The sequence below is a fragment of the Leucoraja erinacea genome, chromosome 9 (genome assembly GCF_028641065.1).
Source record: "Leucoraja erinacea ecotype New England chromosome 9, Leri_hhj_1, whole genome shotgun sequence".
NCBI lineage: Eukaryota > Metazoa > Chordata > Chondrichthyes > Rajiformes > Rajidae > Leucoraja > Leucoraja erinaceus.
In genome coordinates this window covers 28,203,564-28,231,021 of record NC_073385.1, presented here as the reverse complement: position 1 = coordinate 28,231,021, position 27,458 = coordinate 28,203,564, and the positions used below count along the sequence as shown (strand labels likewise).

General features: G+C 42.6%; 1 protein-coding gene across 3 annotated transcripts in view; it reads left to right on the top strand.

Annotated features, from left to right (window-relative positions):
* Positions 1–25,658, top strand: part of txndc16 (thioredoxin domain containing 16) — a 77,284-nt gene extending 51,626 nt beyond the window's left edge. For all 3 annotated transcript variants that reach the window (XM_055640416.1, XM_055640417.1, XM_055640418.1), the window contains 6 exons: positions 9,538–9,674; positions 11,697–11,781; positions 13,308–13,443; positions 14,347–14,510; positions 18,503–18,693; positions 25,209–25,658. In XM_055640416.1, coding sequence (XP_055496391.1) covers positions 9,538–9,674; positions 11,697–11,781; positions 13,308–13,443; positions 14,347–14,510; positions 18,503–18,693; positions 25,209–25,495 — 1,000 coding nt within the window. In that variant the 3' untranslated portion in view covers positions 25,496–25,658. The remainder of the gene's footprint in view (positions 1–9,537; positions 9,675–11,696; positions 11,782–13,307; positions 13,444–14,346; positions 14,511–18,502; positions 18,694–25,208) is intronic.
* Positions 25,659–27,458: the final 1,800 nt, after the last annotated feature.

Sequence of the window (27,458 nt, the reverse complement as noted above, 5' to 3'; positions counted from 1 at the left end):
ATGGGAAGGAGGTTGCATCCCGAGGGGCAATTGTGACTCAGTTGTGGTTTTATGATTATGATAACCACTTGCCAGTTACCAACCTTTGTATTATCACAAAATTAGTCATGGTTGGATTTGAATTTGCTACCTCCACCTGGGTAATTTAATATTTAAATCACTAGATGAATACTTCACTCCAACATACTCATACTGGGTTAAATGATAGCATAAACAATAGAACAGGAGTAAGCAATTCATGCTTTCACATCTGCTCTATCATTAAGTAAGGCCTCTTATCTCAGCCCCACTTCCCTTCACTAGTACTATCCATTGGTTTAGGTTTATTATTGTTACGTCAATTGAGGTACAGTGACAAGCTTTATTTTACATGCTACCAATCACCACAGTTAATACGTGTAGGAAAGAACAGCAGACGCTGGTTTAAATCGAAGCTAGACACAAAATGCTGGATAACTCAGCGGGACAAGCAGCATCTCTGGAGAGAAGGAATGGGTGGCGTTTCGGGTCTGAAGAAGGGTCTCGACCCGAAACGTCACCCATTCCTTCTCTCCAGAGATGATGCACTGTCCAGCTGAGTTACTCCAACATTTTGTGTCTACCTCAGATAATACTATACATACAGGAAAGATAGAATATGCAGACTATAGTTCTCAGTATTGTAGCACAATTGTTCCATAGACAAAGTCCAATAAGCGTCAGAACTAGCTAATAGACGAACCATGCAGAAGCCTCATAACAGAGGGGAAGAAGCCGTTCCCGAGTCTGGCGGTGCGGACTTTCAAGCTTCTCTACTGCCTGATGGAAATGGGGAGAGGAAGGAATGGTTGGGGTGACAAAGTATTTTGATTACGTTGGCTGCTTTCCTGAGGCTGCGTGAAGTGTAACTGGAGTCGATGGTTGGGAGTCTGGTCTGTGATGGACTGAGCTACATCTACAACTCCTCCAATTTCTTAACGTCTTGGGCAGAGCTGTTCCCAAATCAAAGTATTTCAAATGCTGTTGATTCCTACCTCAAATTGACTGATTGATTGAACCTCCATCATCTTCTTGTAGAGAATTCAAACGATTCTCTTCTCTGTCTTAAATGGCCAATCCTTTGTTTTGAGACTGTGGCGCTAGCAAGGGCAATGTTAACTCTGCATATATCCTGTCAAGCCCCGAGGAAAATTTCCACGTTTCAGTGAGATCATCTTTCATTCTTCTAAACTCAAGACAAGTTTAACAAATCTCTTTAGTCTCTTCCCCATAAATGAATACTCCCATCACAGGAATCAATCTGTTGAACCTTTATTGCACTCCCTCTTCCTTCGACTGAAAGGCCAGAGCTCTGCACATTATTCCAAAATCAATTTCACCAATTCTATAATTGGAGCAAGATGTTTCTACTCAAATCCTTTTGCAATGAAGTCCAACATACTAATTTATTTAACTGCTTGCTAAACCTGTATTCACTTGTTTACATGATACCCAAGTCTCCCTGATCACAAAACACCTTCCACTCTTACTATTTAGAAATGATTTCCTTTTTAACTAAGTGGGTGACAGACAATTTTCCATCTGCCAATTCACTTAACCTGTCACAAAGCTAAAGCACTCTATACCCCTGCATACGCAACACTGCTACTTATCTTTCCATTATCAGCACAATCATCAACATTTATTTGATATTGATTGTAAATAGTTACAGCCCCAACACGGATGCATGCAACACTTCACCAGTCATAGCTTCACAACCTAAAAATGACTAATTTATTCCTATTTTCTGTCGTCTGTCCATTAATCAATAAGTTACCCCAATATTGTAGCTCCAATTTAGTTCAATAAATGCCTGTGGTAGGCCTTGTGAAAATGTGAATGCCTCACATCCACTTTTTCACCCTTACTAACTATGCTAATTACAACCAAGGAATTGAATGACTTATTTTATACTTGTTGGCAACTTAATTGTATTTCTCTGGAACTGTTATGCTACGATGTTGATAAATATATTCTGTATTCTGGTATTTTTCTCTTTGCTTTACCTGTTGTACGTGTTTAGCTTGATTGTATTCATGTGTAGTATTATCTGATTAGAATAGATAGTATGCAAACACGAGCTTTTTGTACCATGGTATATGTGACAATAATAACTAGCCTATTGTTATTTTCTTTTGATCCTGTCCTTCAAGAATAGATTCCAGCAATTTCCCCAATACAGATTTCGGGTTACCAGGTTTACTGTTCTTGTTTTCCCCAATTAATCCTCTCATAAACAATGGGGATACCAAGGCATTTTTTTCCAAACTGTGGGATTAGTTCTGGGATCCAGGGAATTTTTGAATGATGCCAACCAATCAGCATAGTCACCTACTTCCAAACTCTCAGTTCCTGATTGAATTGCTTTTTAGCCTCATTCGTTTCTCCAATGCTGATTTGTTAATGCTACTTTCTTTGAGCTCCTCATTCCATCTGGATCTTTGCTACTATTAAGTAAGAGTTACATTGGGTGCAGCTAGCAAGGATGTGAACTACAGGACGGTTCTTACCTGAAATGTCCTGTTTGTCTCTTACATCAAAGAAAGCTTTTGGTGTGCTGGCCTTTATAAATCAGAGCATTGAGTATAGAAGTTGGGATGTAATGTTAAAATTGTACAAGGCATTGGTGAGGCCAATTCTGGAGTATGGTGTACAATTTTGGTCGCCTAATTATAGGAAGGATGTCAACAAAATAGAGAGAGTACAGAGGAGATTTACTAGAATGTTGCCTGGGTTTCAGCAACTAAGTTACAGAGAAAGGTTGAACAAGTTAGGTCTTTATTCTTTGGAGTGCAGAAGGTTAAGGGGGGACTTGATAGAGGTCTTTAAAATGATGAGAGGGATAGACAGAGTTGACGTGGAAAAGATTTTCCCACTGAGAGTAGGGAAGATTCAAACAAGAGGACATGACTTGAGAATTAAGGGACAGAAGTTTAGGGGTAACATGAGGGGCAACTTCTTTACTCAGAGAGTGGTAGCTGTGTGGAATGAGCTTCCAGTGGAGGTGGTGGAGGCAGGTTCGATTTTATCATTTAAAAATAAATTGGATAGTTATATGGACGGGAAAGGAATGGAGGGTTATGGTCTGAGTGCAGGTAGATGGGACTAAGGGAAAATAAGTGTTCGGCACGGACTAGAAGGGCCGAGATGGCCTGTTTCCGTGCTGTAATTGTTATATGGTTATATTATATGGTTATTGTCTTGGTTACATTTCTACGCTGTTACCAAAAATAAACATTCTAACTCCAGTTTCTCAATCAACATATTTTTGCCACTATCATCTGCATCCTAGATTAGTGGTACTGATAGTTACATGCTAGACAATAGACAATAGGTGCAGGAGTAGGCCATTTGCTCCTTCGAGCCAGCACTGCCATTCGATGTGATCATGGCTGATTATCCCCAATCAGTACCGCGTTCCTGCCTTCTCCCCATATCCTCTGACTCCGCTATTTTTAAGAGCCCTATCTAGCACTCTCTTGAAAGCATCCAGAGAATCTGCCTCCACTGCCCTCTGAGGCAGAGAATTCCACACTCACCACTCCCTGTGAGAAAAAGTGTTTCCTCGTCACTGTTCTAAATGGCTTATTCCTTATTGTTAATCAGATTACCTCCTTAATCTAGATCAGTGGTACTGATAGTTACGTGAGACTGGAGCTGCCTGTGCACCACTCCCCCAAATACATCGAATGCAAATAAATAAATGCAAGGAGTGTTTAATTGTCATATTTACTGACAACGAAACAATGAAATTATTACTTGCTGTAGCGTAACAGACCTTTAAACGCAATAACACATGGATAATATATAATAATCAAAAAAAAAAAAAACTATTAATAGTGCAAAAAAAAAAACTGAGTCCATAGTGCAACCTAATGGCACAATCTGTATAAGATCATAGTTGCTGAGGTAGGTGTTGTGCAGTGTTCAAGAGCCTGATGGTTGCTAAAGAGCTGTTCTTGAACCTGGTGGTTAGGGTTTTCAGATTCCCGCACCTTCTTCCCAGTGGTAGTAGCGATATGAGAGCCTGGCTAGGGTGGTGTAGGTCATTGATGATATTACCTGCCTCTTTGAGGCTGTGTTTCTTATAGATCCCTCCATGGTGGGGAGGTTGCCGTTTTACTCTATAACTCTATCCATGTGCTTCATGAGAATCATCTTGAATTGATATAATGTCTGAAAGATTTAATATCCAAATGTCTCAGTACTGGAGAAAAAGAGTGAGGGTTTGGCTTATTTATCTCTCATTAAGTTTACTAATCTTTCTCCCCTCCTGGTATCCCTTTGTCCTTGCTTGGTATGGCTTTCCTGTTGTCCCATCATTCTCTTATACCTGACTGCATCATAAGTAATGGTGGGGAAAGGACCGGCACTAACGCCGGTGGTGATGAAATGCTTTGAGAGGTTGGAGCAAATCAACTCCTACCTCGACAAAAACCTGGACCCACTGCAGTTCGTTTACCGCCACAACAAATTAACGGTGGATGCGATCTCGCTGGTCTTCCACTCCGCACTGGACCACTAGGACAACAAAAACTCATATGTCAGGCTGTTATTCATCGATTACAGCTCGGCATTCAACACAATCATCCCCTCCAAACTAGTTACCAAACTCGCAGAACTGGGTCTCTGCTCATCCCTCTGCAACTGGATCCTCGACTTCCTCATCCACAGACCACAGTCTGTTCGTATTGGTGGAAATGTGTCAGCCTCGATAACAATCAGCACGGGAGCACCTCAAGGCTGCATGCTCAGCCCCCTGCTGTACTCACTCTATACCCATGACTGCGTAGCCAACCACAGTGCGAACTCCATCATCAAGTTCGCTGACGACACCACTGTTGTGGGACGTATCACTGATGGGGATGAGTCAGAGTACAGAAGAGAGATCGAGCAACTGTCCATATGGTGCCAGTGCAATAACCTGGCCCTCAACACCAGCAAAACCAAGGAACTGATTGTGGACTTTGGAAGGAGTAGGAGGGGGACCCACAGCCCCATTTATATCAACGGGTCGATGGTTGAAAGGGTCAAGAACTTCAAATTCCTGGGCGTGCACATCTCTGAAGATCTTTCCTGGTCCGAGAACACTAACGCAATTATCAAAAAAGCTCATCAGCGCCTCTACTTCCTGAGAAGATTACGGAGAGTCGGTTTGTCAAGGAAGACTCTCTCTAACTTCTACATGTGCACAGTAGAGAGCATGCTGACTGGTTGCATTGTGGCTTGGTTCGGCAATTTGAGCGCCCTGGAGAGGAAAATACTATAAAAAGTAGTAATCACTGCCCAGTCCATCATCGGCTCCGACCTTCCTTCCATCGAGGGGATTTATCGCAGTTGCTGCCTCAAAAAGGCTGGCAGTATCACCAAAGACACACACCATCCTGGCCACACACTCATCTCCCTGCTACCTTCAGGTAGAAGGTACAGGAGCCTGAAGACTGCAACAACCAGGTTCAGGAATAGCTACTTCCCCACAGCCATCAGGCTATTAAACCTGGCTTGGACAAAACTCTGATTATTAATAACCACTTTCTGCTATTTGCACTTTATCAGTTTATTTATTCATGTGTGTATATATTGATATTATGGTCTATGGACACACTGATCTGTTCTGTGGTCAATGCCGTCTGTGTTCTGTGTGGTGAAGCAAAGCAAGAATGTTATTGTCCTATACAGGGACACATGACAATAAACTCACTTGGACTTGAACTTGATCCTATTCTCATCTGATATTAATGTTCCAGCAGAGGTTGTTGGATCCCAATTAGAGGCAGCAAGTTAGGTTGCGTTTCCAAACCCAGTGTGGCAGTTGACTACGTAACCCGCTGCTGACCACGCTCGAATGTGTTGTTTTTCTTTTGCATTTTAAAAGATTGGCAGTGTACATTTTCATCACATTTGTTTTCAAGGCTAAATGAAATGAAATGTACATTTTCATCACATTTGTTTTCAAGGCTAAATCATACTGTAGACCCTTTTTTTGTATGGATCTGCCACTGAGAATAGAGGCAAATTTAACAGTACCCAATAACAATTGCATAAATGCTTTCAGAGAGTCAGATAGCACAGAAACGGGCCCTTTGGTCCAACATGTCCATGCCAACTAAGATACCTAATCTAGGCTAGTTTCATTTGGCCCATAACCCTCTCAATGTTTCAATCCATATTTTGTGTTGATTTCTCTTTCTTCAGGAAATACATTTAACTGTCCCACACTGATTAAAAGCATTTTATAGCTTCTGCTGGAATACACTTCATTTCTGAGTTAACAGAAATTATTATTTTTTGAATGGTGGAGCTGGATATTTCTAGGGAGGTAACTAGAGAAGACAATGCATTAATGTGGATCATGCTTCGTACCTTAGCTGCAGAACTATCTGCTTGGAAGACAATCTTTCAGAAACTTATCTTTGGAATTGTAAAACCACTCATCAATTCAAAAAAGACAATGAACTGAGTGCTTATCGTTTGTGAAGCACTTAACGGTCACTGATTTATATTAAATAATTATTGAATGTGATGTATTTTGATGTGCCTTTTCATGGCTTAATGAATAATTTAATGAAATCCATTTATATTTAAAGGCATCTTTAATGAATTAAAATATTCCATGATCCTCTATAAGAGTATTATCAAATTAAATTTGATACTAAGACACATATTCGATTTAAAGCTTGACCAAGAAGGTTAATCTTAGTTAAAGCTTGGTTAATAATAAGGCTAATCTTAATCAGCAATCAAGAATGTTAAATGGTCACACGAACCATGAAATTCTTACTTGCTGCAGCTTAATCGGCCCATGAATGCAATAACAGTTATAAATGTAATAATTGATTATACAATAAATTAATAGCAATAATATCAGAGAAGCATAATGGTTTGTTGTTTATTATGGGTTTTTGCAGAGTAATATATTTACATATATGTTGTACTGCTGCAAGTAACAATTTCGTTGTTCCATTTCAAGATGTAGAACAATAAAAAAACTCTTGACTCTTGAGTCTTGGTTTAAAACTGAAGCCTGTAGAACAGCCAGAGGCAAATCCATAGACGATCATAGTTGCTGACATTGGTGTTGTGTAGGTTTCAAGAGCCTGATGGTTCATTAAGAAGGCCGTGAAGAAAGAAAGACGAACGGGATTATGGAGGGAATTCCAGAACTGAAGCAACAGTATTGTATTAAAATGTCCCAGGGCACTTAGTACAACATGACGAAGAATTCCTGTTCCTGAACCTGGATGTCACAGTTTTTAGAATCCTATCCTTTCTTCTCAATGGCAGGAGGGAAATAAGAGTGTGGGCAGTGTGGTGTGGGTCATTGATGTTACTCCCTACTTTTTTTAAGGTAGCGTCTTCTATTAATCCCTTCCATGGTGGGGAGGTAAGTACCCATGATGGACTAGGCAGTGTTCACCACTTTTTGTAATCTCCTTCATTCCTGTGCATTTGAGTTGCTGAACCAGACCGTGGTGCATCCAGTCAATGTGCTCTCTGTTGAGGTTCAAGAGAGTATGCATCAACATACCAAATCTTCTCAACCTTCTAAGAAAGTAGATGCTTTCTTTATGATTGCATCAATGTGCTGGGTCCAGGACATAGGAATTTAAAGTTGTTGACTCTCTCCACCACTGACCCGTCAATGAAGTCAGGTTTGTGGGTCCTAGGCCTTCCTCTCTTAAAGTCAACAATCACTTCTTGGTTTTACTGATGTTGAGAGCAAGGTTGTTGTTCTGGCTCCTTTCAATCAGCCGATCAATCTCCCTCCTATACTCTGACTCATCATTGTCCGTAATTCATCCAACAACACTGGTGTCGGCGGCAAATGTAAAGATGGAGTTGGAACTGTGTCCGGCTACACAGTCAGGGGGATAGCGTGAGAAGAACAGATTGCTGAACACACAGCCTTGAGGAGCCCACAGCCTTGAGGCGGGAGCATGATCCTCATATCCAGCTGCTAAAATGCTGATGTAGTTAAATTATCCCAACCATTTAAGCACCCTCTTGGGGATGTAATCACAGCAGAACAATTGCAGCTTTGCTTTGTACATTTGAGATCATTTCAAGAACATTTGTAGTTGTTTGAAAGTTTCATGTTCCAGGTCAAATGTAATTCAATCAAACAACTGTTCTTTGAGTACTGCCCATTTTTTTGCATCTACATCAATTTGTAAGCTAAAGTTGACAAATGCTAGGAACAAAACTAGTTCTGGAGTCATAGAGCTGTATGGTCCAGAAATAGGCTCTTCTGCCCACCTTGTCCATTCCAACTATATTGACATACTGGGGTAGTCCAAGTTTCCTTGAGAAAACTAAGCAACATACTCACCAACTTTAGGGAGTCCTGACTCATGGAGAGGTTTCTCAACATGGTGAAGGAACTTCAGGGATAGTACTGAGAGTTTTGAATCATAGAGTCATAGAACTGTACAGCTAGGAAACAGGCCTGCTCTCCTTATCTAGGCCAATCAAGTTGGCATACCGGATTAATCTCGCTTGCCTGCATTTGGTCAATATCCATCAAAACCCAATGCAACCTAACAGTTATACCAATCCCACTCTGGTCATTTTTTCACTATGCTCCCATCAGACTCAGGAACAGCTTCTTTCCCTCTGTTATCAACTTTCTGGATGGTCCTCCCAGAAGCTAGGTATCGTCTGATTCCCCAACCTCCCTCATTGCAGACATGGGACATTTTCTCTGGATCTGTTGTGCTACAATACTGAGAACTATATTCTGCACTTTGGTAACTTTATCTTCGCTTGATTGTGTTTATGCGTAGTATTAACTGACTTGATTGGATAGCTCGCAACAAAATATTTCACTCTACCTTGGTACACATGACAATAATAAACCTAAAACTAAGTTTAGTTGTTTAAATTATGAAAAACTGGTGAATTTGGGGGAATGCCTTTTATTATGACACTCATTATTTTATTAGGGCGGCACAGAGGCACAGCAGTAGAGTTGCTGCCTTTCAGCGCTTTCAGCTGCAGGGACCCGGGTTTGATCCCGACTACGGGTGCTGTCTATGTGGAGTTTGTACGTTCTCCCCGTGAGAGCGTGGGTTTTCTCCAAATTCTTCTGTTTCCTCCCACAATCCAAAGGTCTACAGGTTTGTAGGTTGATTGGCATTATATAAATGTAAATTGTCCCTAGTGTGTGTAAGATAGTGTTAATAGGCAGGGAATGCTGGTCGTTGCGGACTCAGTGGGCCGAAGGGCCTGCTTCCATGCTGTATCTCTAAACCGAACCAGAATGTAGCTGGTTCAGTTAATCATGGTCTTGCATTCACAATGAAGCATGTTTTTGTCAAGTTAAACATGGCTAGTTTCTTTGTTGAACTAGTGGTTGAGTGTCATTATTTAGTGTTGAGTGTCCATATAGTTTGTAATTATTCTGGCACCTATGTGCCTTTACTGGAATGAAATTTTGAGAATACATTTATTAGTAATATACAAAGTTTTGTGTGCACTGGGAGTTGTTGTTTGATGCTCATCATTTGCTATTTATTACAGGAGCAGAATAGTTAATCCTGTCCAGTTAACAACAACAGAAGATGTTGAAGCCTTTCTAAATGGAGAATCGCAAGATGATCTCAAACCCTATCAGCACCTTTCCGTTGTAGGATTGTTCAATCCAGAAATGGAAAAAGGTAAAAAAGTTTTAAAAATTCAGAATCTGGAATCAATTCAAGGGTGATGCAAGGATGATTAAAGTGGCTCTTTCTTCCCAATAACCCTTTCTGGCTTAAGTCCTCCCTCCACCACCTCCAGTTTAAATTCCATTTGGAATATTTTGGAGGACTAAAAGACCAAGATGCAGGAAGTGAATTCTGCTTTCTGTTGTAAAACAGTAAAGCACAGGAACAGACCCCTCATCCCACTATGTCGGTGCTGAACATAATGCTAAGTTAAACTGATCTCTTCTGCATGCACATAATCCATATACCTCTATTCCCCGCATATCTAGGTGCATGTCTAAAGGCCTCTTAAATGCCACTGTTATATCTGCCTCAATCACCACCCCTGGCTGCGTGGCTTCTTTAAACTTTGCCTCTTTCACATTTAAGCTATGCCTTCGAGTCTTTGATATTTTCACATTGTCACGTTGGGAAAAGGTTTCTCCCTGTCCATGTCAACTTTAACGACAAGCTAAAGATTCAACCTACAACTTCCATGTAATGAATGGTCCAAATTCTCTATGACCAGTTTAGGATCATATCCCATATGTATTTCAATGACATTAACTTTGTTACTGATCACCCACTATAATTACATTGCACTCGCTTTGCTGTCAGCCAAAATTCAGTGATTTTGTTCAACCCAGATGCTGCATTATTGATTAGGAATCCGACCTTGTATTACTATTTGAACCCAATAGTATGTAAAAAAAGACTCAAAGTGCTGAAGTAACTCAGCGAGTCAGGCAGCATCTGTGGAGGGAATGGACAGATGATGTTTCGGGTTGGGACCCTTCTTCAGACCGATTATAGTGTGTGGGGATTACAGTTTAGTTTATTGTCACGTGTACCGAGATACAGTGAAAGCTTTTATTGCATGCTAACCAGCCAGTAGAAAGACAATCCATGATTACAGTCAAGCCATTCACAGTGTACAGATGCATGATAAAGGAATAGTAGTTCAGGATTACTCTCAGGTTGCGGTAGGATGGTTCAAATGCCTGATAATAGTCCCAGAATCTGGAGGTGTGCATTTCCACACTGCTATACCTTTTGCCCGATGGGAGAGAGTAGACGAGGGAGTGGCCAGGGTGCAGCTCATCCTTGATTATGCTGCTGGCCTTGCGTGAGATATAAATGGAGTCAATGGAATGGAGGTTGGTTTGTGTAGTGGTCTGGGCTGCGTCCACAATTCGCTGCAATTTCTTGCGGTCTTGGATGGAGCTGTTCCCAAACCAAGCTGTGATGCATCCCGTTAAAATGTGTTCTGCGGCACATCTGTAGAGGTTGTTGAGGGCTGTTGGGGACATGCTGAACATCCTAAGCTTTCTTAGGAAGTTGAGGCATTGGTGGAAAAGGTATGAAAACATTGTGTTTCGTTTGAATCTGAGCAAGGTTTAAAAATCGACACCTATTCTGAAATGATTACCAGCTCTGACTCTGCAGTATTTCCCATTCCCTTCCTACCTCAGACTGGAGGTGCGATGGCGGACCGTTCTCAGCTGCCGACTTTCCTCTTCAGCTTCCACTGCTGCCATCGAGGAAGTCCATCTCTAGTTACTGGTGGGAATTCAGATAGCATTGACAGCCAACTTTTGACTTTGATCAAGAGACCAGATGGGACCTTACCAAAGTGGGCAGACACTTTATTCCTTTCACCTGACATAGATTGGCAGAGCCAATTTATTGAATTGGGTTGCAGAGGTCTATTTAGGTTGGATTCCCGGTCTGGGTTGGCAGCCTCAGAATAAATCATTATGACTAAATCTGAAATCTTGGAATCATTTCACCGCCAAACCCAAAATTCAAATGGAAAAAAAAAATTGGTCACAGGAAAGCTTGACGGGCGGGTCAATTATGTTCACACAACATGTGAGACAATATCAGCAATATCTAAAGACATAACTGCTCTGTCTTTCAGTAAAACATTTTATTTTACAACCATTTATCTACCAGGGTAATTGCTATAAATTCTTTACGCCTTTATTTTTTCAGAGATCGATGCCTTCACTGAAGCAGCTAATACCCTGAGGGGCACTGTGATCCCTGGAAGTTATGTCGGAAATGATAATCCATATCTGTAAGTTGTTATGTGACATTCTTCATTCCAGATAAATGAGGCTTGTGGCAATGCCTAGATTTTCTAATTTAAGATGTGTATCTCTGATCAGCCATACCTAACATTTTAATCTGTGTTCAAATTTCGTAATCAATTGTGTTCTGAGAAATGCACTAATATTTTATAACCATTTTAAATGTCAGATATTTCTATGTGCATACACTAAGGTGCCTGACTTATAGAAACATAGAAAATAGGTGCAGGAGAAGGCCATTCGGCCCTTCGAGCCTGCGCCGCCATTCAATATGATCATGGCTGATCATCCAACTCAGTATCCTGTACCTGCCTTCACTCCATACCCCCTGATCCCTTTAGCCACAAGGGTCACATCTAACTCCCTCTTAAATATAGCCAATGAACTGGCCTCAACTACATTCTGTGGCAGAGAATTTCAGAGACAAATCAAACTAGATTGTATAGCTGTGAAGTAATATTTTGTATTTATTTTATTTTATTACTGTCACATATCTTGCCTTTTACTAATCCCTGGTCTCAGTCTTACCTTTGCCCAGAGGTCATGGGAGGCAGCACTTAGGGGATTGGATAGTGTCAAAATCTATCTGGAATCGGGTATTATTCCACTGCTGGTATTTGTGGCAGACAGAGAAAGTGATGCGGTAACATTCGGGGTAGGATGTGACCAAGGAAAGCACAGTGTAGTTTGCTGCAGAGATGCAGGGTTTGAGCTCTGTGTTATTTTTGCCGGGCAGTAATGGGACGTTGGAATGCAATCTAGCTCTGCTTACAGTGAACCCATATTGCTTTTGCTCCCTGGCCAAGCTGATCAGAGCTTTGTTAAATTGTGCTATAGCCTGTACATTATTGTATGCCTTGCATGTATTAAAATCAATATTTCTAAAATCATTATACAAGGCCATGTGTTTTTACTAACACCTATCTGAAACGTAGTGCAGCCAAGACACACATCATCTATGGACTGTGTCTTTGGTTGCATTGTGCACTTCAGTTTTGTTCTATTATGGCTACCTAATATCATGGTTATTAATGTTGAATTATTATATATTTATCTTTGTGTTATTGCGTTTATGGGCCTGTAAAGTTGCAGTAAGTAAGAATTCACATTATTCCATTGCTGATACAGATTGCAAATAAACGCTCTTAACTCTTGAAATTGTGCCCAATAATTTGCCTGTAGAATATGGCATATTTCACAAAGAATGATTTTAAAGATTAAGTCAAATAACATATTTATATTCATTAGATAACAATTATTTGTGTTGTGCACCTGAATGATGTTTGTAAAATATAGTTATCAAAATGGGATGAAATGTACAAATTATATATTAATAAATATATAGGCAGATTATTACATATATGCACCTTTATTGCAAATATAAAATGAACCATGCAATCTTCCAGAAAAACATGTTGGTTTTAGTTTAAAATAGTCCTCCCAAAAGCTACAATTGTTCAGTAAATGCTACATTATCTTAATTCTTGACTTTAATTGTTGGATTTTCATGCAGCTCCCAGCAGTTTGGTGTGGCACCACCAGCTCTTGTGTTTGCGAGGCAAGAAAAGTCTCACTTAGGTGTTCAGCTTGAGGAATCTAACACTGACGTTATTGTATCTGCAATCAGAAGTTCCATGTTGGAAACGTTTGTAAGTATTGGTGAAAGTTAACATTTGAACAGGTTAATACATATTCCGGTATTTTCCTTATTCTGACCAAACCGACCAAGATGCCCCATCTATGCTAGTCCCACCTGCACATATTTGGTCCTATTCCCTCTAAACCTTTCCTATCCACCATTGAGCGGAGGGAATTGAAATCTACACTAAGCCCTAGTTATTATGGACCTGTTTGTAACGGATTTCAGTTGTAGTGGACGACCGGACCGACTTCAGCACCAGGCCAGGCTGCTGATGCCATCCCCGCCCACACCACCACTCAATGACTACTTAATTACTCTACTAATCCTCGCCTCTCCTCTGGCCACCAGTAGATGGGGGCCGTAAACTCACCTGGATTCCAGGCCCCGTTCCAGACCGGGAGTCTGAAGAAGGGTCTCGACCCAAAATGTCACTTATCCATGTTCAGCAGAGATGCTGCCTGACCCGCTGAGTTATTGCAGCACTTTGTGTCCTTTTGTGTATTAACCAGCATCTGCAATTGTTTATTTCTACTACTTATACAACGATACTCTATTACTCGATAATCTCTTACTTGGTTATGGCAGATGATTGACAATAATGGATACCATTTGCTCCCATCCCCACCTGTGGTCCATTATAATGAGGTATTCTAATCTGTTGAATGATCAATAAACATATCCAGTTCAATGTGTTTGGGATGAAGGAGGAAACTGGGAGCAGTCTTATTTGTGCTTATTTGTGCTCTGATGAATTATATTTAAGTGTAGAAAGCATATTAGTCATCGACATTGGGAAACGGAAAAGTAATGGTGTAGATATCTGCAATGATGCTATGTTTTATGACTGTTTTTATCAATACTGATTCTTTGGAACTTGATAATCTAAAGGTTGCTATTCTTTTAACATTAGCCTGAACTCACAGTGGAAAATCTCCCCTTCTACTTCCAACCACTGAAACCATTGCTCATTCTATTTATCGATAATGATGACGGCATAACCATGAAAACCAAGGAAGAACTTGCAGAGTTTACCAAATTAAGTATGCAGATTTATATCACATGCTGGATTGATCTGTGAGTTATTTCTTTTGTAGTAAATTGCCACTGGCATCGATTCCTGCTAAGTTTTATAATAAATTGAGAGAAAAATCAATATAGGCATGGCTTGTTTTTTTGTCAGTGATACTAGAATATAAGACCTGTTTTTGTTTAGTTACTGAAATGTTTTTTCTTTATATGTGCAAAATGTATTAGCAGTTGTAATTGTTGTAATTTTGCCTGTAAGACAAAGGTTTAATTCAGTTGTGCTTGAACAGCAAGGATAGATTCATAAAAGACGAATTTCACGTTTCAAGCACCCATTTATACTGATCTAATATAACTTTATTCTCACCATATTCTCATCAACTTCCCCTAGATTCTACTACTCATCTCAATGCTAGAGTGCCAGGTTTGATCCCAGGATGCTGTCTGTGTGGAGTTTACATATTTCCCCCTATGACTACATGAACTTTCCTTGACTGCTCCGGTTTCCTCCTTCATCCCAAAGACATGCGGGTTTAAATCACCGCTGTAAATTGCCCCTTGTGTGCAGGTTTAGTTTAGTTTATTATTGTCACATCTACAAAAGCTTTTCACTGCACCACGCTACGAATCAGAACATGACTACTGCTGAAAATATGCTCGAAACCCTGAAGAGGGGCTCAATTAAACTTCAACAACAACTCCGACCCCCCGACGCATGTGGCACATAAGGGGCAAGTTACAGCACTAATTACTTGCCTTAAAGCCACCTCCATCGTGCCAGTGCCAAAACACTCCACTGCGGCAAGCCTCAACGACTTCCGCCCCGTTGCACTTAACCCCCTCATCACCAGTGCTTCGAGAGGCTGGTCCTGGCACACCTCAAAAGCTGCCTACCCCCCACAATGGATCCCATCAGTTTTGAAAAAAAAATACCGCAAGAACCTACACAAGGCTGTGTGCTGAGCACCCCTCCTCTACTCACCAAAACTCTAGAAGAACACCTGACATAAATAAAAAAAACCAAAAAAAAACAAAAACAAAAAAAACAGTCAAACAACAACACACGCTGTAGAAATAGATAAAAAAAAGAGTTGTCAGTAAAAACAGAACCAGATAAAAGAAAAAAGACAACAAAGGCAAAAAAAAGGGAAACAAAAACCCAAGCGCACAAAAAAAAAAAGACAAGAAAACAAAACGACATCTAAAAACATAGCAAAACAGGTTCCCACACATGCCTTTGGGATGAAGGAGGAAACTAAGCACCCAGGGGAACTCCACGCAGTCACAGGGAGAACATGCAAACTCCACACCGACAGCACCCAAGTCAAGATTGAACCTGGATCTCTGGCGCTGAGATGCAGCAGCTCTACTAGCCATGCCACTGTGCCACCTCCATGCCACTGTGAGCGTCCAAAATGTGGCTTATCCAGGCAGGGTATGGATGCAAGCACTGAATTTCCAGGTTCTTTTACAACTTTAGTCACCCTCTGACCTGGTTTCCTTTCCAATGCTTTCAATCTTGATTTCAGGTCATTACAGCGTACAGCCCCTGTCCCACCTACGTGTCCTTGGCACGCTAATTACGCGACCTCGTCGTCGTGTTGTGGCGCGACAGTCCTGCGAGAGTCGTGCGCGTCTTCATGCGCCCGCACAGCCGTCTGGAGCGCGTGACGTCATTTGAAGATGGACACAAAATGCAGGGGTAACTCAGCGGGACCGTTTCCTTTCCAATGCTTTCAATCTTGATTTCAGGTCATTACAGCGTACAGCCCCTGTCCCTCCTTGGCACGCTAATTACGCGACCTCGTCGTCGTGTTGTGGCGCGACAGTCCTGCGAGAGTCGTGCGCGTCTTCATGCGCCCTCACAGCCGTCTGGAGCGCGTGACGTCATTTGAAGATGGACACAAAATGCAGGGGTAACTCAGCGGGACCGGCAGCATCTCTGGAGAGAAGCAATGCATGACTTTTCGGGTTGAGACTCTTCTTCAGACTGAAAGAAGGGTCTTGATCCGAAACGCCATCCATTCCTTCTCTCCAGAGATGCTGCCGGACCCGCTGAGTTACTCCTGCATTTTCTGTCTATTTTCAATTTTCTTGGCCCCGCTCTGGGAGTAGGAGTGGGGGCGGATCCGGATCCGCAATGGCCGTGAGCCCCAGGCCGAGCTCGACGACCGTTTGCCTGCTTTTACTGCTGTTGGAGGTGAGACGTTGCTTCACGCCAGGGTCTTAGGCCTGTCCCACTTTGGCCATCAGTTACTCGACAGGCCGGTGGCGCGCAAAGATTTTGTTCGGTACAAATTCCCGGAGCGCTGCGCGATACCACGCACAACTCCATAGCCATCCACGCTTCTCAGTGGGACCGGCCCCACACGATGCCCGTGCGCCTCAACGCGACGACGAGGTCGTGTAATTTGCGTGCCAAACACACGTAAGTGGGACAGGGCCTTACCTTATTTGATGAACCAACACAACACCATCACAAAACCCAATCTTCCAATGCTTTGTTTATTCTATGTATGAAGATTGGGCAACTCCCAACCCTATCCACTGGTATCATGTTCCAGGGAGCAGAGGGAACTGAAATCTAATCTGTTGTATGGTTAATAAATGTTTGCATTTCAATGGATTACTTATTTGTGCTCTGATGTTACCATTTTTAGGAGTTGATGCATTCAACCATAAAGTATATCATTATTTATAAACAATGTCAAAACTATTTTATAATCCTTCTTGGAGCAAGTCTTTATCAATCTCCAGCCATATATGGACTTGGAATAGAATGATTATTGTTCTAAATGATAGTTGTGAAAATGAGCAAAGGGGAACCATGCCACAGAGTGAACAATGAAAATCTTGTATTTCATATTTATATTCACTTGATTGTTCATTAATTCAATGAGTAAAGCCAGAAGGATATCAGCTTCTTCATTTAGTTTAGGCAGAACTCATATATTTATTTTATCTTCAATAAGGCCACCTTCACCAATTCATTTGTTATTTTCTTCATTCAATTGAAGCACAAATATCCACAAATGGAAATGCAATCAATGCCAGATTGTGATCATAAATCAACAATGAATCGCTGTGTTCCCATTGATTTTTAATGTTTTATATTATTGAATTGCCATCTTGTACAATAATTGTTTTTAAACAGACAATTCATCCATTAAGTCGTCAAGTCAAGTTTATTTGTCACATACACATACGAGATGTGCAGTGAAATTAAGTATGTTATTTAAATTGTCAAATTAAATTTTGATTTACGTTCGATAATTAAATCATTCAGAGTGAAAAGAGGGCATTTGGCAGCTTTTGCTACCACAAATGATAATAACAGTGTCACGTAAAATATAAATATTGGTTTGAACTGCTCTGGTCATTCAGTTTTATTATATGTTTATCAAATGTTTGAAGTTGTGGATTTAATTTAAATGTTGTGTGACTTGTCGGGTAGATCTCATTGTAACACTTCCTCTAATTTCATAAATAATGATTTCAAAAATCATTTAATCTGTGTTGTTTCTAAGTATATAACCTGTATCGTTCCTCATTAATAACATAAATTAAATCCAATATTTTCATCAAACATAGAATAGCGCAGTACAGGAACTGGTCCATCGGCCCACAATGTCTGTGCTAAACATGATGCCATGACCATCTCTTTTATCTGCCTGCACATAATCCACATTCCTTTGTTCCCTGCATATCAAAATACCTATACAAAATTCTCTTATATGCCACTATCATATGTGCCTCCACCACCACCCTGACAAAGAGGGGCAGGCAGTCACAATCTTCTGTGCAAAAATAAATTGCCCCGCACATTTCCTCTGAACTTTGCCCCTTTCACTTTAAAGCTATGCCTTCTAGTATTTGATAGTACATTTGATTGTAGTTGAATACATTTCACTCTAGTAGTTATGTTTCACTATAGTGTATTTCATTGTGTTGTGGTCAAGTAATTTTATCCACAATATTTTTATATTTATAACAATTTTTTATAACAAATAACAAATTTCCCATACTTTTATACCAACAAGGCGAAAGACACAAGTTGGAAAAGAGATCCTTCAAATATACTTGAACTACCTCCCGCAGCTACCAGCACTTATCTTAGTGAAACTGAGCTCTGGAAGCCCTGTGTTTGCATTTCCAGAAGATCAGGTTATTTCACGAGTGAATGTGCTTTCCTGGTTAAAGAAGGTGCAGCTGGGACTGGAGCAACCCAACAGTAAGTAAAATGGAGATTGTCAAAGGATTTAAGTTAACAGCAGTGTCTTTGTCTTCCTTTACAATGCATAATAGGACCATGTGGATGCATATTCTCAGCTCTCCTGTTTGTTCAATGTGTAACTCTCACAGGGAGGTGAGAGAAGGCCAGACACACGGCCAAGACAACGACATTCTGGATGTTGCCATTTTTTGCCGCCTTCTGTTATGGTTCAATGGACATGGAATAAGATCATGTGATAGTAGAATTAGGCCATTCGGCCCATCGTCTACTCTGCCATTCAATCATAGCTGATCTATCTCTCCCTCCCAACCCCATTCTCCTGCCTTCTGCCCATAACCTCTGACACCTGTACTAATCAAAAATACCATAATTTTAAAAGGTTATATGGCTGGTGAAGGATGGAGGGTAACCGGACGTGGCGTCGAAGGACGAGAAGCTGAAGCAAAGAAGTGGACACAAAATAACTGAACGGAAACAAGGCCGAAAAGCCAACTAACCGAAAGGACGGGACGCCTAAAAGCAATCTCACCGAAAGTGCGCTCTGCCGAAAAGTTCAATAACGGACATGACGTCGCTGGGAGGGGGGGGGGGGGGGGGGGGGACTTGTCAGCGATTGGACCAGAGTCCCACGTCCATCACATCACTGGCCGGTGGAGACGGGAGGGTGGGGGTCATTTTCCCACACAAGCAATAGGTGACTGGGCAATCTGAACCCGAGCACCAATTTGTAAGTGGCCGAAGGAATCACATCCCACGGGACAGCCCCCACTCTCCCACAGCCAGGGCCGCCCTCCGCCTCGTCTCCCCTATGCGGCCGCACTGTGACGGGCTGCGAGTCGACAGCGCGCACACACACGGGGCCAGGTGGAACAGAGGTGTGGGACAGGCTGGTCCACCCACCCAGAGTCACTGACCGCGATGCAACGCCATTGGACCCCAACCCCCGCACCATGGTGATTCACCACCCCCCCCCCGCACCCCGACTCACACGGGGGTGATTCACCCCCTGGCCGCGGGGACAGACGGCTCAGGGCATTGGCAGCTATAGTAAATCGCTTTTAAAACATGGGGGGGGGCACACACACAAATTCCCTGGCGGGCCGATGACAAGTGGGCATGACAACCAATAATTTTATCTCCTCCCACTCCTTGACAACAAGAAGCACGTTTTACTTTTTGTTTAAACACAGTAATACCGTCTGGTTGCCTGCGTAACCCACACAAGCTCCCACACTCAAAACACCAGATAATCTGCAATCTGTTTTAACCGAAGATGGACCCAAAAAGCTGCAGTAACTCAACGCAACAGGCAGCATCTCTGGAGAGAAGGAATGAGTGACGTTTCGAGTCGAGACCATTCTTCAGACCCGAAGACTGAGTCTAAAGGGTCTCGATCCGAAACTCCACCCATTCCTTCTCTCCAGAGTTGCTGCCTGTCCCGCTGAGTCAATCAGCATTTTGTGTCTATCTTTGGTGTAACAGCTGTCTTATTTCATCGGCTGAGACCATTCATGTCTGAAGAATGGTCTCGACCTGAAACGATTGGCCACTGAGTGAAGTCCCTCCCCTCCACACACCCCCCCCCCCCCCCCCCAAACACAGCCCACTTTCCCACTCCCCCTCCTCCCCACACATTCCCCCTTTCCCCTTCCCCTCTTCCCCATATCCTCCTCCTCCCCACGCATCCTCCTCCCCACACACACCCCCCCCCCCCCCCCCCCTCCCCCCCCCACACCACCCCTCCCCTCCCCCACACCACCTCCCCTCCACCACACCCGGTCCACCACCCACCTCCCCCACACCACCACCCACCCCCCCACACCACCCCCCTTCCACACCACCTCCTCCCCCAAACCACCCACCTCTCCCACATCACCCCTCTCCCCCACACCAACCCCGCCCCCAAACCACCCCCTCCCCCATACCACCCCCCCCTCCCCCACACCACCCCCTGTCCCACAACATGGAGGAATATTGCATTGGGGAATGGGTTGCATTGGGGGACCAGGCCTCCCATGTGATTGGTGCCCAACGGGTCCCACTTAGTCTAGTCTCCTTTACACTTTGCCCCTTTCACCTTAAGTATGCATTAGTATATGAGCAATTCAATTTCAGCACTGTCCATCCGTTGACATTGGGCTCACCCCCGTTTTTAGCATTTATTTGAGACCGAGTCATGTTGTTTGTAACTTTAGTAACACACCTGATGCGGAGATGCCTTTTAGAGCACATTACTGGGAAGTCCTTTTTCCCAAGAATATACACACTTTGCTTGAACTTTTTTTATCTCTACCTATGACTGATCCCACGCACTCCTGGTTGACTTCTCCTACTCATTACCTCACAAAAAAAATTTTTAAGGTTCTCCGGAAATCTCCTTACCGCCTCCCATATTTAATTAAATTATATTAATTCTTGACCCAAGTGCTGCATTAACTTCCAGTTAAGCAGCAACTTTAATATTCTGATCCTTATTTCAAATCCCATTTTGACCTTGCCCCTCCCAATCTCTGAAACTTCTTCCACACTAACCATCTTCTGAAATATCGGCACTCTTCCTATGACCTCTTGATGAACCTCACTGTTAATCAAGCCACCTAGAGCAGGTGTCTCTAGATGCCAATGCCATAAGCTCGTTCCTCTTTTCAGAAATGTATTAAAACCCTCTCTCTTTACCCTACCTTTTGATTATCTGTCATTACAAATCCTTAAATAGCTTGGTGTTAAATCCTGTTTAATACCACTTATGTTATGTGCAATTGTGACGCTGAAGGCATTGTTTTGTGGTGTTTGAAGGCAATCCCAAACTGCATTGATGTTTGTCTCTGTCTCCTATTACACTTCTGATGTCAAACTTTATTTCGAGGCTTTTCTAATGTGCAAACCATGGAAAGTCCCAAAGCACAGTTTTTAAGTTGCGTCATAGGTTTTACAATTGGATGGTAAACATTTGCTTACAGTTGAAGAAAAACTGAGCAAGAACAGCTTTGATTTGCTTCACTTCTCAAAATGCCTAACAAGCTGTAAAATATTTTTCCAAACGTCCAAGTGGTTGTGTACTTTCTACAGAAAGGAAATAACTACTCTGTCTGTTTACTTTTGTGGCATTCATTGGAGGAGGAATTTAGTCCAGGGACTTGTAAAATTCCTTGCTTTCTTCCAAATAACATTAAAGAGTCTACAATAGACCAATGTTGTTCACTTCACTACAATAGACCAATGTTGTTTTAATGTCTCATTGTATAGATGGCACGTCAGACAAGGATCCTCAAGGATGCTCCAAGATATAATGGAACCTGCAACCTTAGCCACTGACTCCTGAACAAGTGTCCAAGCAACTGAGCCAACTGTCAATAGACACAAAATGCTGAAGTAACTCAGCGGGACAGGCAGCATCTCTGGAGAGAAGGAATGGATGACGCTTCGGGTGGAGACCCTTCTTCAGACTGCTGAATGAAGATATAGCAGTCTGAAGAAGGGTCTCGACTTTGAAGTGTCACCCATTTCTTCTCTCCAGAGATGCTGCCTGTCCCGCTGAGTTACTCCAGCATTTTGTGTCTATCTTCGGTTTAAATCACCATCTGCAGTTTCTTTCTACACACTGAGCCAACTGTCAGATGGGTTATCTGCAAAATTTATGTTAGAAATACATTGTAATTCCAAGGAAATGATTGGCCAGACAAACAAAGAAGGCTGGAACTAAGTATTAACAGCAGGCTGGAGGTGGGGATTTACCGAGTCCATAAAATAACTGGAATTTCACATTGACAACTGAGGCATACTTATACTTGAGGTAACTTTCCCACACTCGTTTGTATGCTATTTAAACCACAGTCAAATACTGGAATAGTTATACCGCTGAGTTTATGTGAGTGCAAATTGTATTGATTTTGTGTCTCTGCAACAATTTAATGTAATTCAAGGCCATGAGATGATGCAAGGAGCTGCAAGACGTTTTAATATCTTGAGTTTATTGGTTAATTCTTGTGATCTGTTTAATTTATAATTTTAACAGGTTTGAATAAATCCACCAAACAAACCTTGCTGCCATTTAAGATTAGCATCAAATTTCATTTCATTCTCATTGTACTTCCATGACTCACAATGATGTATATCTGCTAAATCCTGCCATAGTCTCAGCACAGAAACAGCCCCTTGGCACCACTCGTCCATGCCGACCAAGATGCCTCATCCAGGCATGTCCCATTTACCCCCGTTTGGCCCACATCTTACTGAACGTTTCCTATCCGTTTACCTGTCCAAACGTCTTTTAAATGTTGCTACTGTACAATACTTCCTCTGGTGGCTTGTTCCATATAATAATAATAATAATAAATTTTATTTTTGGGCGCCTTTCAGACATCTCAAGGACACCTTACAAAGATTAACAGGAATAAAAAACATATAATCAGAATAAAATAAATAATAAAGACAACACAGAAACACAAATTAAAAACATAATTCAGTCCGAAAACAAAAAATCAAAAACACAATGTGAAGAGAGAGCAGCGGCAGCCAAAGCGCGCCAGCGTCCACTCTCCCTTCACGGCAGCCATCTTGGACACAGACTAACAGGATTACGTAGAGACAGAAAATCATCCCCCCACAATGGTTGCCACTGTGGGGGAAGGCACAATGTCCAGTCCCTATCCCAAGTTCACCCAAAGTCAGGCCTGCCACCGCAGTTGCCTCTACGGAGGCCCGATGTTCCTGGCCGTTCTCACCGGGTGGTCTTGCCCCGGCGTCGGGAAAGCCCTCTCAGTGGCTGGGCCACCTGGAACGGCCGCTTCCAAGCTGTAGACCGCGGCTTCCGGAGCCGACAAGGCCGCGCCGGTTTGGAGCTCCCAGGCTCCCGATGTTGAAATCGCCGCCGCCCGCATCGCTCTGCAGGCCCGCATCGCTCTGCAGACCCGCAGCCCGGAGGTGTTGCTTTTGGTGGTCCAGCTCACCGGAGCTCCAGCACGACGCTCCAGCGCGGCGACCCAGGCAAGGCATCGCCCGCTCCGCTCCATGATAGCGCTCCAGCGCTGTGCCGCCACTGAGGCTGAGGTGCTGGGCGGTCCCCGCCAGGAAACGGCGCTCCAAGCCCGCTGGTAGGCCACGAATATACCCTTGTGTGTGTGAAAAAAAAATTGCACCTCGGGTTTGTATAAATCTTTCTATGGGCCAGACAAGGGCAAATGGGACTAGCTTGGATGGGGCATCCTAGTTGGCATGGGAGAGTGGAACCGAAGGGCTAGTTTCATGCTGCAAGACTCTTAAAGGGCCTGTCCCACTTTCACGACCTCTATCGAGTTTAAAGGACCTAAAACAAAATATCAAGATCGTGGTAATCTATGAACTCCTATGACCTTCCATGACTATGTTCACAAACTCCTATGAACTCCTACGAGTGTGTCAACGAATTCCCACGACTATTTCGATGCCCTCCTTACGAGTAAAAAGGTGCAATTTATTTCATCCCGACCATTTTTTACTTGTGGACATTTTTTACATGGCTGGAAAATACGGCCCGTCTTACCTGATGCCACGAGTACCTGCGGCCAGTATAACGGGCCGCTACGATATATCTACGACCTCCTACGGACCTGTTACGAACATTCTGCGAGTTTGAATCAAGGGGAAAACTCGGGAGAATTCGTGAATAACTCGTGAAAGTGGGACAGGCCCTTAAATCTTCTGATTTAATGCATCCAAAACAAGGAAGACTTGAATGGCACAGAAACCAATTTTATAAATGAGTTTGCAGATAAAACAAAACCAGAAGATAAGACCATTTTGCACTTCTGGTTAATATGCCTGACCGCTGTTTATTGCACAATAGGCTGATGAATGGGTATTTTTAATGCCTGCTACAGCATTTCTCATCACTAATTTTGTTTGGCAGGTCTCAAAAACATTCACTTGCAATAAACAGCTGTTGTGTAATAGATTTGCTTGTGGAGAAATAACCAGAGGCCAAGAATTACATTTCACAATGGATATTTTTGTCAAATGTTAATTCTAATAAATGATGATTAGCCAGACTTGTGGCATCTCTAACCCTGGAAATGCTTAAGTGAGTGGGATGTAATGTTTAAGTCATTAATGAGTAATGGAGGAGCCCTTGGTAATTATCACAGTGAATAGGGTGTTTCTATGTACATGTAATCCTGGGAATATTTTCCGTCATGGAGTCGTGGTGTCGAGGATGACGCCAGGTTTGGCAGTGACACACCAAAACTTGCACATGATATGCTTTATTTACAAGAAACAAACAAGTCCAGTGCTGAATGGGGGCACTGTCCCTCATCCTCAGGATGCACGTGTGGTGGACCTGGCGATCTTGGGCTTGTCTGAGCAGCACAGTCCTGGCCTGGAAGGAGGAGTATCTTTCCCTTTTTCGTTGAAGGTTCACTTCTGCAGGGTCAGTAAAAAAAAGTATAGAACTATGACCAGGAAAGTCCAAGCTGAGCTATGTGATTATTATCAGGAACCAGTTTGAAGGTGTTTTTATGAATTTGCCTTTGCAGATGTGCTCCAGGATAAGAAGTGGACACCGCCACAAGCTGCTTATGACTTCCTGGCCATGATGGATGCTGTACGTCCTGGATTTGCAAAGCAGAGGACACCCGACTCTGCAAAGTGGGATGATGCCAATGAGGGGGAAGGCGAGGCAGAGGTGACAAGCGGTGTTGATGAGGCGAAGGATCGCATAGAATCTGCTGCTGAGCCTGAAAGAGAGACCTTGCCTGAGACACTGAACAGACCTACAGTTCAGGACAACAAGATGCAGCAGAAGGTTCACAGTGAACTCTGATATGAAAGCAGACTTTACCACGTATCTCACGGCATTATCCAGCATCATTGTTCTTCCTGTCTGACAGATAATACAACATGGCAAAGCAATAAATCACTACAAGAAGACATTGGATGATAAACTTGATTTAAACTTTTAGACTTTTAAACTTTGAGAAGAACTTTTTTTCACAGAGAGTGGTGAATCTCTGGAACTCTCTGCCACAGAGGGTAGTTGAGGCCAGTTCATTGGCTATATTAAGAGGGAGTTAGATGTGGCCCTTGTGGCTAAGGGGATCAGGGGGTATGGAGAGAAGGCAGGTACGGGATACTGAGTTGGATGATCAGCCATGATCATATTGAATGGCGGTGCAGGCTCGAAGGGCTGAATGGCCTACTCCTGCACCTAATTTCTATGTTTCTATGTTTCTAAACCTGCAAAACGCTTCAGTCTAAACCATGCAAAGAAATTCCGGTCATTTCCATTCAGGATAATGTTATTTCCTCAATGTTAAACAATTCAGGTTTCCTTTTGCAACATATGTGCGTGTATAGGAAGACAAATAATACTGTTGTTGTTGGAATCTGAAACGGACCCCGAAATGCTGGAAAAACTTAGGCAGTTAAGCAGCATCTGCAGAAAGAGAAACGAGTCAACATTTTGGGTCAGTGACCTTCGTGAACTGGAAGGGGAGGTGGAGAGTGTACAGTTTAAAGTCAGAGCAAGGTGCAAGACAAAAGACCATATGGTGGCAGGTTAAAGCAGATCAGGTGATAAGAAGCAACAGTATTGACACAAGTGTTTCATTGTTATATGCCCTGGGTTACAGAATAATGCAATTATTAACTCTTTCAATTTTACAGGCAAAAACACACAGATAAATGTACAAGAATTAATATTACAATAAATTAATAATCAGTAATCCAAGTACTGCCTCACAGCGGAGAGACCTGGATTCGATCCTGATTTTGGGTGCTGTCTTTGTGTGGAGTTTGCAAGTTCTCCCTGTGACCTCATGAATTTCCTCTGGGTGCCCCTGTCTCCTCCCACATGCCTAAAAAGTGCAGAATTGCAGGCTAATTGCCCTCTGTAAATTTCCCTGAGTGTGCAGGGACTGGTTGCAAAAGTGGGATAACAGAACTAGTGGGAATGGGTGATCGCTGGTCAGCGTGGATTCGAGGGGCCGTTGGGCCTATTTCCCTGCTGCATCTCCAAACTAAACTGAGACATGAAAGGAAATACGTCTTCAAGTAATCAGACCATGGTCGTGCAAAAAACAAAATCCATAGTGCAAACAAAACAAGTCCATGGTAGATTGTTGCAGAGGTAGGGCTGTGCCTTAGTGTTGTGCAATGCTCAAGAGCTTTGGGAAGAAGTTAGAGTTCACGGTTCTCAGGCTCCTGACACTCTGACGACACTTAAAAATGTCTTGCCATTACCTGATCTGTCCTCATCCATTTCCATATAGTCTTTGTGTGTACATGCACCAGTCAATATCAATGATGCCAAACTGGAGCTGGTTAACAGGATCAGTTCCTCGGCATAAATATCTCCATAAATATATCAACAATTCATTCTGGACCAACCACACTGAAGCCGTGGCCAAGAAGTACATGAACGCCTCTACTTCCTCAGAAGAATAAGGAAGTTCCACACGGAATGTGAGAAGAGGGATTGACCAGGGTGAAGAAGATCCTTGATTATGTTTTCAAGAAGGAACTGCAGATGTTGGAAGATCGAAGGTACACAAAAATGCTGGAGAAACTCAGCGGGTGCAGCAGCATCTATGGAGCAAAGGGAATGGGTGACGTTTCGGGCCGAAACCCTTCTTCAGACTGAAGAAGGGTTTCGGCCCGAAATGTCACCTATTTCCTTCGCTCCATAGATGCTGCTGCACCCGCTGTGTTTCTCCAGCATTTTTGTGTACCTTCCTTGATTATGTTGACTGCCTTCCTGAGGCAACATAAGTGTAAATAAAATCAAT